Below are 15343 nucleotides of genomic sequence, written 5' to 3' on the forward strand. Positions count from 1 at the left end.
TTAATGTTGTGGCCATTGAGGCCCTTCCTCGTCCCAAAGACTTACCTGAACTCCAGGTGGTTTTGGGCAAGGTTACTTATTAGAGAAAGTTCTGCCTCCATTGCTAAGCCCCTCAATTACTTGCGTTGCAAAGGGGTACCTTTTGAGTGGAGCCCTGCCTGTGACCAGGCTTTTCTCCATTTAAAGGCGATGCTGAAATCTGCCCCTTGTGTTACTCCCTTTTCTCCAGACCGCCCATTGGTTGTGGCGGCTGATGCGTTGGCGTATGGCATTGGGGCCGTCCTTGTGCAATGGGATGCTGACAGCTCCGAACAGCCCTTTGCTTATGCTTCTAAGACATTGACCCCAGAACAATGGAACTACTCACAGATTGAAATGGAGGCTCAGGCGATCACTGTCCAAAAATTACACACCTATCTCTTTGGGGCAAAGTTCACCCTCCTGACAGACCATAAACCCTTGGTTACACTTTTTGGACTCCACTTTCACCTTCTGGAGTGGATGGCTCAATGCCTCCAGATCTGGGCATTGTTTTTACATAATTACGCTTACACCCTCTGGTATAAGCCTACCGCCCATCATGCTAACGTGGACGCTTTGTCACATTTCCCAGCGGGCCCCGATCCTGCCTTTGACCAACATGAGGTCCTCTGCTTTCACATTGATTATGCCTGCCGGAATGCGCTGGACAGTCTGCCTCTTATGGCCGCTCACATTGCTGCGGTTACCTGCTGCTACCCTACTTGTGGCAGGTTCTCAACTACGTGGTACACGGGTGGCCATCCTACCTCACTCGTCAGGTGCAGTACAATTTCAGCCCCTGGCACCACCTGTCCCACAGGCTCTCCGTGGTCAATGATGTCCTTCTGTTGGCCAAGGAGTCAGATGCCCATCGGGTGGGCATTCCAATGGCATTGCAGCTTCGTGTGCTCAGTTTGTTACACCACAGGCACTGGGGTGTGTCTCAAGTTTTGGCTTGTCGGCATGTGTTTTATCCCCGCATCAATGGCGATATTGAGCTCCTGGTCCGTGGGTGCACTGTCTGTGCGCGTCACCAGGCGAGTCCCCTTCAGTCATTTGCACCCTGGCCTGTGCCTCACCAGCCCTGGGATCGCATCCATATCAATTTAGCGGGCCCGTTTTAGGGGTCCATGTGGTTACTCATCATTGATGCCTACTCCAAATACTCATATGTTGTCCGTATGGCATCCACCACCATGGAGGCTACACTCACAGTCGTGGTCCAGGTTCTCGCCATCGAGGGTCTGCCACACACATTGGTCTCCGATAATGGTCCCCAATTCACGCCATCCTCCAGCCACGACTTCTGTCAGGCCAACGGTATCAAACATATCTGTAGCCCACCTTTCCACACTTCTTCCAATGGTGTGGTGGAGAGGCTTGCCCACACTTTTAAACAACAGTTGACCAAGGCAGTCGACACATCTCCAACCACATCAGCCCTCACCCTGTTTCTGAGCACCTATCGCACTACGCCCATTGACGGATGCAGTCTGGCAGAGCTCCTTCATGGGCGACTGCCGCGGACCCTGCTCCATTTGCTGATGGCATCCTCCTCCCACCCCCACTCTTGGCCCTCGCAGTGGTACACCCCTGGCACGCCCATGTTGGCCCGCGTGTACGGGCACAAGGTGGGTTGGACACCTACCAAGATTGTCGCAGCCCATGGGTGGCGTGTGACGTTGGTGCAGACATCAAAAAGCTTCGAGTGCCGTCGTCATAATCAGCTCCGCCCTTGTGCTGCCACGGGACGCTTGCCACCGCCTCTGTCCCTACCTCCTGAAGGTACGGACGTGGTCCTCCAGTCACGATCCCTTCGCTCAGTTGCCGTCTCCCCGAGGGCTTGCCGCTGGCCCTCTCTGCCTCTCGGTGGATCGACGGCTCCCTCCCCCTCCCTGGACTCTGGTTCGGTTGTCGTGGGGTACCTCGGGTGTCCCTCCCTCCCCGCCAATAGCGGTTGATTAGCCCGGCCCCACTTCCCACTGCCACCCGCCTTGGCACCGTCCGGGGCGTTTCTGCCCCTATGCACAAGTTTCAGGTGGGGAGGGATCTGGTACTGTGTGCCGTGGAATTCGAATCCCTGCCAGACATCATGGACGTTGAAGACCCATAGAGGTCTCTGTACCATCACGCCGTAAGGTGTGGAGGCGCATGCCTCCTGGCCCGCATTTACGGCGAGGGCGCCACAATGGAACACATGGTTTCAGCAGTCAGTAGCGACATCCCCGATCCAGTATTTAAGCGCCTGCCTGTCGTTCAGCCTGCCAGTCTAACCTCTCAGGACATATCGCTTTGCATTATACAACATATTGACTTTCGTGTTTTCTTTGCAAGTGGATGTGGTTGTCTAGTAGGTTTTCTTGACTCTGTTGTTTTGTTATTGTTGTTGTCGTAAGGTCCTTCATTGGTCGTGTCCGTCCTCTACCATTGTGTTGTTGTTCGCGGGCTGCTCCATGGGTTCTGCCACATTTCCGTCACTATAACCCCACAACTGTTCAGCTCACTGTTACAACATGCAACGTCTTTCTACAGATCTGTATTACACATATGTAATGAGTATAAACAGAAATACTACACCTTTGTTTGGGAAACAGATGCTCAACAGGTGGTGAATACATTCGTTTTTTGTTCTGTAGCAATATCCCTGCTGTTGTGAAACATACCAATATTGAAATAATGCCTCTTAGTTTCAAAATCTAAAGGCGTAATTATACTCCAATTATGTATAACTATTTATAATGATATTTAAGTGTGTTATTTCTGTGTTCAATTTAATTCAGCATTAACTACCATTTAGGAATACATTAGCATTAACGTGCATAAAGATTGTAAAATTGGATTACTAGAAATCTGCAGTCCGATGTATTCTAACATGCTCCCTAGATGGCAGATCGTGCTTGTATAGGCCCTGCATTTTACTGCTCTGTGTCAGAAGGAACGTAAAGCTCTGAGTCAGGCTACCTGTGGCTCCACCTCCACCATGAGAAGCATGTAGAAACCAATGGCCCAGCCTTTCACTCAGTGCTTAAGAGGGCAGGCGGTGCCAATCTGCAATTGGCTCCAAGCTTCAGAAAACTACTGCAAGAGCGCATGCAGTGAAACACACCTCTTCAAATCAGAAAATACATACTCCAAAACAATGTTTTATGCGCAGTTCACAAATATTTCTCTTTCTTTCTTTTTTTATACAAGTTGTGCCATGGGACAGTGGCACTACCTGAGAGGCCATCCCTGTTGCATATTCAGATATGTCAGTCTTGAATGATAAAACACAAATGTGTTTGCCTATCAGTGGTTCAGTGCTAACTAAGTATTTGGTGTAATCTGGAAACACACAACTTTATTTTATATTCTTGTACCTAACTGAGCCAACAGAAATTTACAAAAGAGCTATGAGTTGGTGCCAAAATATAAACTATTTTCATATTGGTAATTTGTGATTGTTATTGCTAAACAGGACAGACATCAGTAAATCAGATAAGTGAAAGGAATAAATTGACTGCGGTGGATGACAAAATGAAAGAAGAAAATGAACAACCAGATCCTGTTACCAGCTCCCAAGGGACAGAACAGAACATGGTGAATCCAGAAACAAAGTCAACAGATATGAAGAATATCACAAGGTACTGTATTATTATTACAAGTGAGTAACATTTTCTGTTTTCTTTTAGAAGTGTTTGCAATCTTGCCATTATAACAGACTCATAAACAAAATACATCTACATCTACATCTACATGTACATGACAAGTCTGCAATTCACATTTAAGTGTTTGGCAGAGGGTTCACCGAACCACAATCATGCTATCTCTCTACCATTCCACTCCCGAACTGCGCGCGGGAAAAATGAACACCTAAACCTTTCTGTTCAAGCTCTGATTTCTCTTATTTTATTTTGATGATCATTCCTACCTATGTAGGTTGGGTTCAACAAAATATTTTCACATTCGGAAGAGAAAGTTGGTGACTGAAATTTCGTAAATAGATCTCGCCGCGACGAAAAAGTCTTTCCTTTAATGACTTCCATCCCAATTCGCGTATCATATCTGCCACACTCTCTCCCCTATTACATGATAATACAAAACGAGCTGCCCTTTTTTGCACCCTTTTGATGTCCTCCGTCAATCCCACCTGGTAAGGATCCCACACCGCGCAGCAATATTCTAACAGAGGACGAACGAGTGTAGTGTAAGCTGTCTCTTTAGTGGACTTGTGCATTTTCTAAGTGTTCTGCCAATGAAACACAACCTTTGGCTCTCCTTCCCCACAACATTATCTATGTGGTCTTTCCAACTGAAGTTGTTCATAATTTTCACACCCAGGTACTTAGTTGAATTGACAGCCTTGAGAATTGTACTATTTATCGAGTAATCGAATTCCAACGGATTTCTTTTGGAACTCATGTGGATCACCTCACACTTTTCGTTATTTAGCGTCAACTGCCACCTGCCACACCATACAGCAATCTTTTCTAAATCGCTTTGCAACTGATACTGGTCTTCGGATGACCTTACTAGACGGTAAATTACAGCATCATCTGTGAACAACCTAAGAGAACTGCTCAGATTGTCACCCAGGTCATTTATATAGATCAGGAACAGCAGAGGTCTCAGGACGCTTCCCTGGGGAACACCTGATAGCACTTCAGTTTCACTCGATGATTTGCCGTCTGTTAGTTCGAACTGCGACCTTCCTGACAGTAAATCACGAATCCAGTCACACAACTGAGATGATACCCCATAGGCCTGCAGCCTGATTAGAAGTCGCTTGTGAGGAACGGTGTCAAAAGCTTTCCAGAAATCTAGAAATACATAATCAACTTGAGATCCCCTGTCGATAGCGGCCATTACTTCGTGCGAATAAAGAGCTAGCTGCGTTGCACAATAACAGTGTTTTCTGAAACCATGCTGATTACTTATCAATAGATCGTTCCCTTTGAGGTGATTCATAATGTTTGAATACAGTATATGTTCCAAAACCCTACTTCAAACAGATGTCAATGATATAGGTCTGTAGTTCAGTGGATTACTCCTACTACCCTTCTTAAACACTGGTGGGACCTGTGCAATTTTCCAATCTGTAGGTACAGATCTATCGGTGAGCAAGAGGTTGTATATGATTGCTAATTAGGGAGCTATTTTATCAGCATAATCTGAAAGGAACCTAATCGGTATACAATCTGGACCTGAAGACTTGCCCATATCAAGTAATTTGAGTTGCTTCGCAACCCCAAAGGTATCTACTTCTAAGAAACTCATGCTAGCAGCTGTTCGTGTTTCAAATTCTCGAATATTCCATTCAGCTTCCCTGGTGAAGGAATTTCGGAAAACTGCATTCGATAACTTCGCTTTAGCGGCACAGTCATTGGTAACAGTACCATCGGCACTGTGCAGCGAAGGTATTAACTGCGTCTTGCCACTTGTGTACTTTACATACGACCAGAATTTCTTCGGATTTTCTACCAAATTTCGAGACAATGTTTCGTTGTGGAACCTATTAAAGGCATCTCGCATTGAAGTCCATGCCAAATTTCGTGCGACTGTAAATTTTAGCCAATCTTTGGGATTTCGTGTTCTTCTGAACTTTGTATGCTTTTTCTGTTGCCTCTGCAACAGCGTTCGGACCTGCTTTGTGTACCACAGGGGATCAGTTCCACCTCTTACCAATTTATGAGGTATGAATCTCTCAATTTCTGTTGCTACTATATCTTTAAATTTGAGCCACATCTCGTCTACATTTACATAGTCAGTTAGGAAGGAATGGAGATTGTCTCTTAGGAATCCATTGTATAGAAAGATATGATGAATCTATATTGATTTAAAATCACATGGAGAGTGTAATAGCTGCTTCAAAAGTAATTTATGGCTTACTATTAATAAAATACTGACCCATTTAATGAAATTTTATTGATTAAATACTCAAGCTACAACCATACATTCCTTATTTAAAGACAGTTAATAACACAGTGTAAAATATTGATCACAGTGACTGGTTTCAGCTGTGTATAACCATCTACAGGTATATTTTACATTATGAGGTTACTTGCAGGAGATATAAAGGACCTCTGTAGACTGATTTGTCAAAGTGTGACAAACTTCTGTGTACCTTCATTGTAGAAGTGCCAGCAACCTTAACTATGATTTGAGAAGATCTTGAAAATCTTTATTCAATAATCTGATTTAACAGTATGTCTTTCTTGTGTTGAAAGACAATGATCATATCTTTCTTTGGAGAAAACATTGGGTGGCATTTTGCAGATTTCTGTGGTGAACTGGTTTGAGACTTTGACATTCTCACAGCGTTCACTTACAGAATCCATGTGTCATCAGCAGTTCATTGTGACTAAGAAAATAGTCACCTTACACTACTTGTTGTAAGAATATGAGAGTCAAACCAATTCTGTGTGTTCTAAGGTCACCTCAATGAATTTTGTGCACCTACTGAGCACAAACCTTGTGATAGCCAATCTTTCAATTACTCTGAACATCCAGAGCCCATTCCCAGCTCCCAAGGTACAGAACAGAACATGGTGAGTCCAGAAACACAACCAACAGTTATGAGGAATATCATACATACTATATTATTATCACAAGCAAGTAACACTTTCTGTTTTCTCTTAGACCGTGGATCTTGCCATTGGTGGGGAGGCTCGCTTGCCTCAGCGATACAGGTAGCCCTGTTGTAGGTGCAAACACAATGGAGGGGTATCTTTTGAGAGGCCAGACAAATGTGTGGTTCCTGAAGAGAGGCAGCAGCCTTCTGAGTTGATGCAGCCTTCTGGATGATTAACTGATCTGGCCTTGTAGCATCAATCAAAATGGTGTGGTACTATGAATGACTGAAAGCACGGGGAAACTACAGCCATAATTTTCTCAAGTGCATGCAGAGGTGCTGTATGATTAAATACGATGGCATCCATTTGGGTAAAATATTTCACATTTAAAATGGTCCCCCATTTAGATGTCTGGCCCGGAACTACTTAAGAAGATGTCATCATCAAGAGAAACAAAACTGAACTGGCATATATTTTTCCCATGTGGAAGTTTCTTTCTGTTTTATATTAAAAACAAAGATTCCAAGACTTACCAAGCGGGAAAGCGCCGGCAGACAGGCACATGAACAAAACACACACACAGAATTACGAGCTTTCGCAACTGGCAGTTGCTTCATCAGGAAAGAGGGAAGGAGAGGGAAAAATGAAAGGATGTGGGTTTTAAGGGAGAGGGTCAGGAGTCATTTCAATCCCGGGAGTGGAAAGACTTACCTTAGGGGGAAAAAAGTATAGGTATATACTCGCGCGCCCACACACACACACACACACACACACACACACACACACACACACATCCATCCATACATACACAGACACAAGCAGACATATTTAAAGGCAAAGAGTAAGGGCAGAGATGTAAGTCGAGGCGGAAGTGTGGAGGCAAAGATGTTGTTGAAAGACAGGTGAGGTATGAGTGGCGGCAACTTGAAATTAGCGGAGATTGAGGCCTGGTGGATAACGAGAAGAGAGGATATATTGAAGGGCAAGTTCCCATCTCCGGAGTTCGGATAGGTTGGTGTTGGTAGGAAGTATCCAGATAACTCGGACGGTGTAACATTGTGCCAAGATGTGCTGGCCATGCACCAAGTCATGTTTAGCCACAGGGTGATCCTCATTACCAACAAACACTGTCTGCCTGTGTCCATTCATGTGAATGGACAGTTTGTTGCTTGTCATTCCCACATAGAAAGCGTCACAGTGTAGGCAGGTCAGTTGGTAAATCATGTGGGTGCTTTTACACGTGGCTCTGCCTTTGATCGTGTACACCTTCCGGGTTACAGGACTGGATTAGGTGGTGGTGGGAGGGTGCATATGACAGGTTTTACAATGGGGGCGGTTGCAAGGGTAGGAGCCAGAGGGTAGGAAGGTGGTTTGGGGATTTCATAGGGATGAACCAAGAGAGGTTACGAAGGTTAGGTGGACGGCGGAAGACATTCTTGGTGGAGTGGGGAGGATTTCATGAAGGATGGATCTCATTTTGGGGCAGGATTTTAGGAAGTCTGTGTATGTATGGATGGATATGTGTGTGTGTGTGTGTGTGTGTGTGTGTGTGTGTGTGTGTGTGTGTGTGTGTGCGCGCGAGTATATACATATCCTTTTTTCCCTCTAAGGTAAGTCTTTGCGCTCCCGGGATTGGAATGACTCCTGACCCTCTCCCTTAAAACCCACATCCTTTCATCTTTCCTTTTCCTTCCCTCTTTCCTGACGAAGCAGCCGCCGGTTGCGAAAGCTCGAAATTCTGTGTGTGTGTTTGTGTGTTTTATTCATTGTGCCTATCTACCGGCACTTTCCCGCTTGGTAAGTCTTGGAATCTTTGTTTTTAATATATATCAAATAGGATATTACAGAAGTGGATTTAATAATGAATAACAAAGTAGGAAGTCAGTAACCTGCCATGAACCGCATAGTGAATGCATATCATAACCAAGATAGACATGAAGCCCACACCCACCACCGTAGTCCAGGTTTATATGCCAACTATCCCCACAGGTCATGAAGAGAGTGAAGAAATTTATGATGAGATGGAAGAAATTATTCAGGTAGTTAAGAGAGATGAAATTTTAATAGTGATGGGTGACTGGAATTAGGTAGTAGGAAAATGAAGAGCAGGAATAATAGTAGATGAATACAGACCTCCAAAAGGAATGAAGGAGAAAGCTGCCTGGTAGAATTATTCACAGAGTGTAATTTAATCATCACTACCACTTGGTTTAAGAATCATGAAAGAAGGCTGTACTCGTGGAAGAGACCTCTAGACACCAGAAGGTTTCAGACTGATTGTATACTGGTAAAGCAAAGACTTGGAAGCCAGACTTTAAACTTTATAATGTTTCCTGTGGCTGATGTGGACTATGACCACAATTTATGGGTGGTGAACTGTAGATTAAAACTAAATGAATTGCAAAAAGGTAGGAATTTAAGAAGATAGGACCTGGATAAACTGAAAGAATCAGCGGTTGTGGAGGGTTTCAGAGTAGAACAATCAGTAAATCATTGAGTAGAACATTGGAAAGGGATATAATAGAAGATGAATGGGTAGCTTTGAGAGATGAGAAAGTGAAGACAGCGGATTGTAGATTGTAGATTGTATTTTATTGGTCCTGTTGTCTTCATAGCAGCTTATGCATAAGACATTGGACAAGTCAAGTTATAAATATACAGGCTGAAAGTAATTTCAAGGCATACATATGTAAGCTTACAATAATGCACTTTACACATAAGTAAGTATTTATATAACACATTTCATAAATTTTAATATTCTTCAATGGAGTAAAAGCAGTGATGCTGTAAATATGACTTTAGAGATTTTCCAAATGTATTGACCTCAGTGATAGCTTTTATGTTTTCAGGAAGTTTGTTATAAAGCTTAACTCCCATGTGAAAAGTACCTTTTTGGCACAGTGCTGTGCTGATTTGAGTCATATGTAAGTTTCTGTTTTGTCTGGTAAAGTGCTCATGTATATCACAGTTTTTTTGTAGTCTCCGGTCCTTGCCTATTACATTTAATTTAAAGAACAAAAGGGTTTCCATAATATATACATATGGTAATGGGGGAATACCAGATTTCTTAAACAGGGGTTTACAAGAGTCTCTAGGCTTGCACCCAAACAAGATTCTAATGGCCCTTTTTTGTAGTTTAAAAGTGCTATTAGATGTTTTAGAGTTTCCCCAGAAGGTGACCCCATATCTAAGATGAGAATGAAATATGCATGATATGCATTCAATACTGTTTTCTCACTACAGCATGATTTTAATGAACAAAGAAGATAACATGTTTTGCTCAGTTCAGCATTGAGATATTCAATGTGCTTATTCCATCTGATGTTACTCTGCTGCCAAAGTCCTAAGAATTTGGTTTCAGTACTGTTACCAACTGGCTCGTCATTGATAGAGACTGATGGGATAAACATGTCCTTGTTAGGAACATTGTGGAATTTTAGAGCAACGGTTTTCTTACTGTTTATTACAAGCTGATTACTCTGTGCCCAGTTACTAAGTTGTTTCGTGACCGTGTTTACTGTCTGCTGTAACTGTTCATCGTCGCCTCCTTTTAGTAGAATCATGGTGTCATCTGCAAATATAATTGTTTTGTGTGCATCAATATTTAAGCTTAGATCATTTATGTACAGAAGAAACAGAAGGGGTCCCAATACGAATCCTTGGGGTACACCACATTTTATTTGTTTATAGTCAGATAAGTGATTAGATATAGTTTTTAGTTCAATATTTGTGTGCTTGACGCACACTGCCTGCATACGATTTGTCAGGAAGGAACTGATCCACTTATTGGACAGACCTCGAATACCATATCCTTCTAGCTTTGATAGCAGAATTTTATGGTCCACCATGTCAAAAGCTTATGACAAGTCAATAAAGACTCCTATTGTTTCCTGTTTTTTGTCCATCAGGTTTAGGATGGAATTGATGCACTCATAGATAGCAGTTGTTGTTGACCTCTTATTTCTGAATCCATGTTGTTCATTACATAGGATGCTGTTTTTATTAATAAATTTCATAAGTTTCTCATACATCACTTTTTCCAGTACTTTAGAGATGCAGGAGGAAATTGTGATGGGTCTGTAGTTATTTACATTGTCTTTATCCCCTTTTTTATATACAGGAATAACTTTTGATGTTTTCAACACATCAGGGAAAGTGCCTGCCTGAAGTGAGCAATTGCATAAATGTGTGAGTACTTCACTCAGGTTTGATGCGCTCTTCTTTAACATTGTTGTAGGTATACCATCAATACCTGCCGATTTGGAATTTTTTAGTCCTTTTATTGCTTTAGCTACTTCATCTTGTGAAACAGAACTGATGTACATTGATCCTCTACATGCACTTATTTTATATTCATTTGCCTGGGTGCTCTTAAAGTTTGATTGTAACATATTTTCAGCAACACCTGTGAAAAAGGTGTTAAATGTGTTGGCTACTTCTAAGGGGTTTGTTACTTTTTTATTTTTATGTGATAGTGTTATATTTTTCCAAGGTTGTCTATATTCTCCGCATTCTTTTTTTATAACACTCCACATAGCATTTGATTTATTAGCTGAATTATAAATGATTCCATCATTATGCATTATTTTTGCTGCTTTTATTACATTTCTTAGGCGCGTACTACAGGTGAGGAATTTTTTGAGTTACATATTTCATGAAATAGTCTTTTCTTCTGGCATGAAACTCTTATTCCCTTTGTGATCCAGCTGTTTGTTCTAGAGTTTCCCCGTATGGTTAATGTTTTCAGTGGGAACACAAGTTCAAAGAAATTGGTTAATACATCAATGAAAGTGTTGAATTTTTCATTTATATCGTTCATTTTGTACACTCCTAGCCATTTTTCTTTCTGTAATAAGTTGTTGAAGTAGTTCACATTATGCTGATTATAACTTCGATATGCTGTTCTGAAAGACATGTTGTTAATAATACTGCCTTGTACTTTTATTCTTAATATTTGAGCAAAATGATCACTAAAACCTGCATTGAAAATTCTTAGTGAGGTGTTGTGTAAACTCTTCTTGACTAGAAACTGATCAAGAGCTGTTTGGCAAGTTTCTGATACTCGGGTAGCTGCTTTTACTTCAGCCTTTAAATTGTAGGACGTTGCAAGGTTCAAAATGGTCTCCCTATTTCCACTATTCGTGAGGAAGTCAATATTGAAGTCACCACAGATTATCAATTCACAATCCATTTTATTTACTTTATTTAGCAGTGACTCCATTTTGTTTAAGAAAAGTTCAAAATTCCCGGACGATGATCGGTAAACTGTAGCAATAACCAGGTTGAGCTGAGTAATTTTTATAGCTGCAATTTCATAATCCTTTTCAACATTTGCTCTAGTTAAGTCAGGTAGTGTAATAAAATCTACATTATCCTTTGTGTAAATTGCTACCCCACCCTGCTTGCTGTTTTTCCTGCAGTAGTAAGTAGCCAAGACAAATTTGTTTATTTTCGTATTCTGGATTAATTCTGGGTTAAGCCAGTGCTCAGAAATGCATAACACTGAGATATCATTAAGTTCGTGTGTTAATAGAACGTTAATTTCATTGATCTTATTACGCAGGGATTGCACATTATGGCGATAAATTTTTAGTTCGGGCGTATTCACGATTTGGTAATTGTGAATCATATTTACAGCATCACTTACCTCTAGTTTAAATTAGGAACATCAGCAGTGTTGTATTTTCGTTCTTCTTTCTTGTTTATTTTGTTTTCCTCGCTTTTGGAAGGATGTTCAGGAAGCTGATAAATTGTTCTATCCCTTAGAAGTCTTTCTTTAATTATTTCACTAACACGATCACAAACAAATCTTTTCCCTTCATAGTTCAAATGCATTCCATGCTTCGTGTGCAGATTTCGATGCATCTTGCTTATATCCAGTACATCGCACTTAGTGTGTTGAGAACAGAGTTTCCTTATTTTAATGTTTGTTTTCTGAATTTCTTTGTTTACACACGAACTATAAATCAGATCATGCCTATGAGGAAGTGTGGCAACTACTGTGTTTCTGCATTTATTAGCTTGTAAAAAATTCTGTAGCGTTTTCACGCAAACCTCTGCTTCATTTTTTGCCACATCGTTTGAACCCATTATACAGACGATAAAGTCATTTTCTTGCATTAATTTCGTCTGAGAGTTAATGTCTGCAACATTTTTACATCCCGCTCCCGGTTTCACTACACTAGTCACTGCTATGTCGCGATTTTTCTCACGGAGCATGCTGGATAGATTCCTGCCATGACTGTCTGTTAGTAATAGTCCATTACTCTTTTTCCCTGATAACCTGTGTTTGTTGTTGACATTATTTGAAAAAACGCTATTCATTTTCAGTTCACTGACTTTTTCAAGTTGACGATCATTTGGAGAGTCGTTATCACAGTCACCTGTTTGCAAAACATGATATTTGTTTTTTTCTGAAGATGTGACAGTTTTAGCAAACTTTGTTGTTCTTTTTGTAGTTGGCACACTATTTTTGTATGGCACTTTTACCCACTCGGACGATATATTACTTTTGTCTTGCATCATTTCACTTAGTGTTGGCTTCGATCGCAGATCCCGATTTTCTTTTTCAGTGAGTCAATATCGCTTCTTAAGGAACTGACTATGAATTGTAAGCTAGCAATTCGTTCTTTTAGCGTTGTTATTTCAGTGTTACAATTCTTACAAACTTCCTTTTTAACAGCATAACTATAACTATTTCTCAAGTTAGATTCGCACACTTCTACACTCGCGGAGGATCAAATGGGTAAAAAGACATGTCATAGCGGAAATTCTTGGATAAAGCTGGTGATACCGAATTTAACTGATGAAATGAGAATCTAAACATGCAGCAAATGAATCATGTGAAATTGAATACAAATGTCTAAAAATGAGATTGATAGGAAGTGCAAAATGGTTGAGCAGGAATGCCTGGAGGACAAATGTAAGGATTTAGAAGATTATATCCCTATAAGAAAGACAGATACTGCATACAGTAAAATTAAAGAGGCCTTGTCAAAAAAGAGAAGCAGCTATACAAATACATGAGCTCGAATAAAAAACCAGTTCTAAGCAAAGAATGGAAAGCTGAAATGTGAAAGGAGTATGTAGAGCATCTATACAAGGGAGATGAACTTGGAGGCAATATTATAGAACTGGAAGAAGACATAGATGAATGTGAGATGGGAGATATTATAGTGGGAGAAGAACCTGATAGAACAGTGAAAGGCCTAAATCAAAACAAGTCCCCAGGAATAGAAGACATTCTGCCAGAACTAGTGACAGGCTTGTGAGAGCGAGCTGAGCCAGAAGTCTTCCATCTGGTATACAATATGTATGAGACAGGCAAATTAGCCTCAGACCTAAAAAAGAATGTAATTGTTCCAATTACAAAGAAATCATGTGCTAAAAGGTGTGAATATTACCAAACTATGAAGGGACATGAAAACTAATCCTGACCCTACAACTTATATGGGAAATAGGTTAAGGAAAGGCCAACCTACATTTATAGCATTTTTAGACTTACAGAAAGCTTTTGACAGTGTTGATTGGAGTACTTTATTTGAAATTCTAAAGGTAGCAGGGTAAAATACAGGGAGTGAAAGGCTATTTACTACTAGAGAGAAACCAGATGGCAGTTATAAGAGTTGTTGGGCCTGGATGGGAAGCAGTGTTAGAGAAGGGAGTGTAGCCTGTCCTCGATGTTATTCAAATGGCTCTGAGCGCTATGGGACTTAACATCTATGGTCATCAGTTCCCTAGAACTTAAAACTACTTAAACCTAACTAACCTAAGGACAGCACACAACACCCAGCCATCACGAGGCAGAGAAAATCCCTGACCCCGCCGGGAATCGAACCCGGGTGTGGGAAGCGAGAACGCTACCGCACGACCACGAGATGCGGGCCGATGTTATTCAATCTGTAATTTGAACAAACAGTAAAGAAACCCAAAGAAAAGTGTTTAGTAGGACTTAATGTTCAGAGAGAAGAAATAAAAACATTGAGATTTGCCAATGACAGAGTAATCTGTCAGAGACAACCGTGGACTTGGAAGAGCAGTTTAACGGAATGGACAGTTTCTGGAAAGGAGGTCATAAGATGAACATCAACAAAAGCTAAATGAAAATAATGGAATGTAGTCAAATTAAATCAGATAATGCTGACGGCATTAGATTAGGAAATGAGACACTAAAATTAGTAGATGAGTTTTGCTATTTGGGCAGCAAAGTAACTGATGATGGTCGAAGCAGAGAGGATATAAAATATAGACTAGTAATGACAAGAAAAGCATTTCTGAAGAAGAGGAATTTCTTAATATCGAGTATAGATTTAGATGTGAGGAAGTCTCTTCCAAAAGTGTTTGTGGAGTATAGCCATGTGTGGAAGTGAAACGTGGACGATAAACAGTTTAGAAAAGAAGAAAATAGAAGCTTTTGAAATATGGTGCTACAGATGAATGCTGAAGATTAGGTGGGTGGACCATATATTTAATGTGGTATTTAACAGAATTTACCACTCATTACATTTTCTCCATAAACTGCGCAAATTTTATGGTGTATTTCTACATTTTTTTGTTTTTTACCTGCAGAAAATAAATAATTGCACACATTCCCAATCATCAGGTTTCATTATAGTAGCACACTATAATGCTACAAGCAGCAGGTCAGTGATCTCCCACCTCACTACCAAAGGCACTCTGTCCTAAGCTGGATATTGGTGAACAGGACACATTATTAGGCACCTTTTTTCTTGTTTTGCAGTTACTCTCTAACAACTATTATGTGTTTTGGA

At 41.0% G+C, this 15343-nt stretch overlaps 1 protein-coding gene across 2 annotated transcripts in view; it reads left to right on the top strand.

Moving 5' to 3' along the window:
- Positions 1-15343, top strand: part of LOC126278416 (TRAF3-interacting protein 1) — a 272794-nt gene that overhangs the window by 180526 nt on the left and 76925 nt on the right. For both annotated transcript variants that reach the window (XM_049978524.1, XM_049978525.1), the window contains one exon: positions 3479-3644. In XM_049978524.1, the coding sequence (XP_049834481.1) occupies positions 3479-3644 (166 nt within the window). The remainder of the gene's footprint in view (positions 1-3478; positions 3645-15343) is intronic.

Source organism: Schistocerca gregaria, chromosome 6 (genome assembly GCF_023897955.1).
Source record: "Schistocerca gregaria isolate iqSchGreg1 chromosome 6, iqSchGreg1.2, whole genome shotgun sequence".
Classification (NCBI taxonomy): Eukaryota; Metazoa; Arthropoda; class Insecta; order Orthoptera; family Acrididae; genus Schistocerca; species Schistocerca gregaria.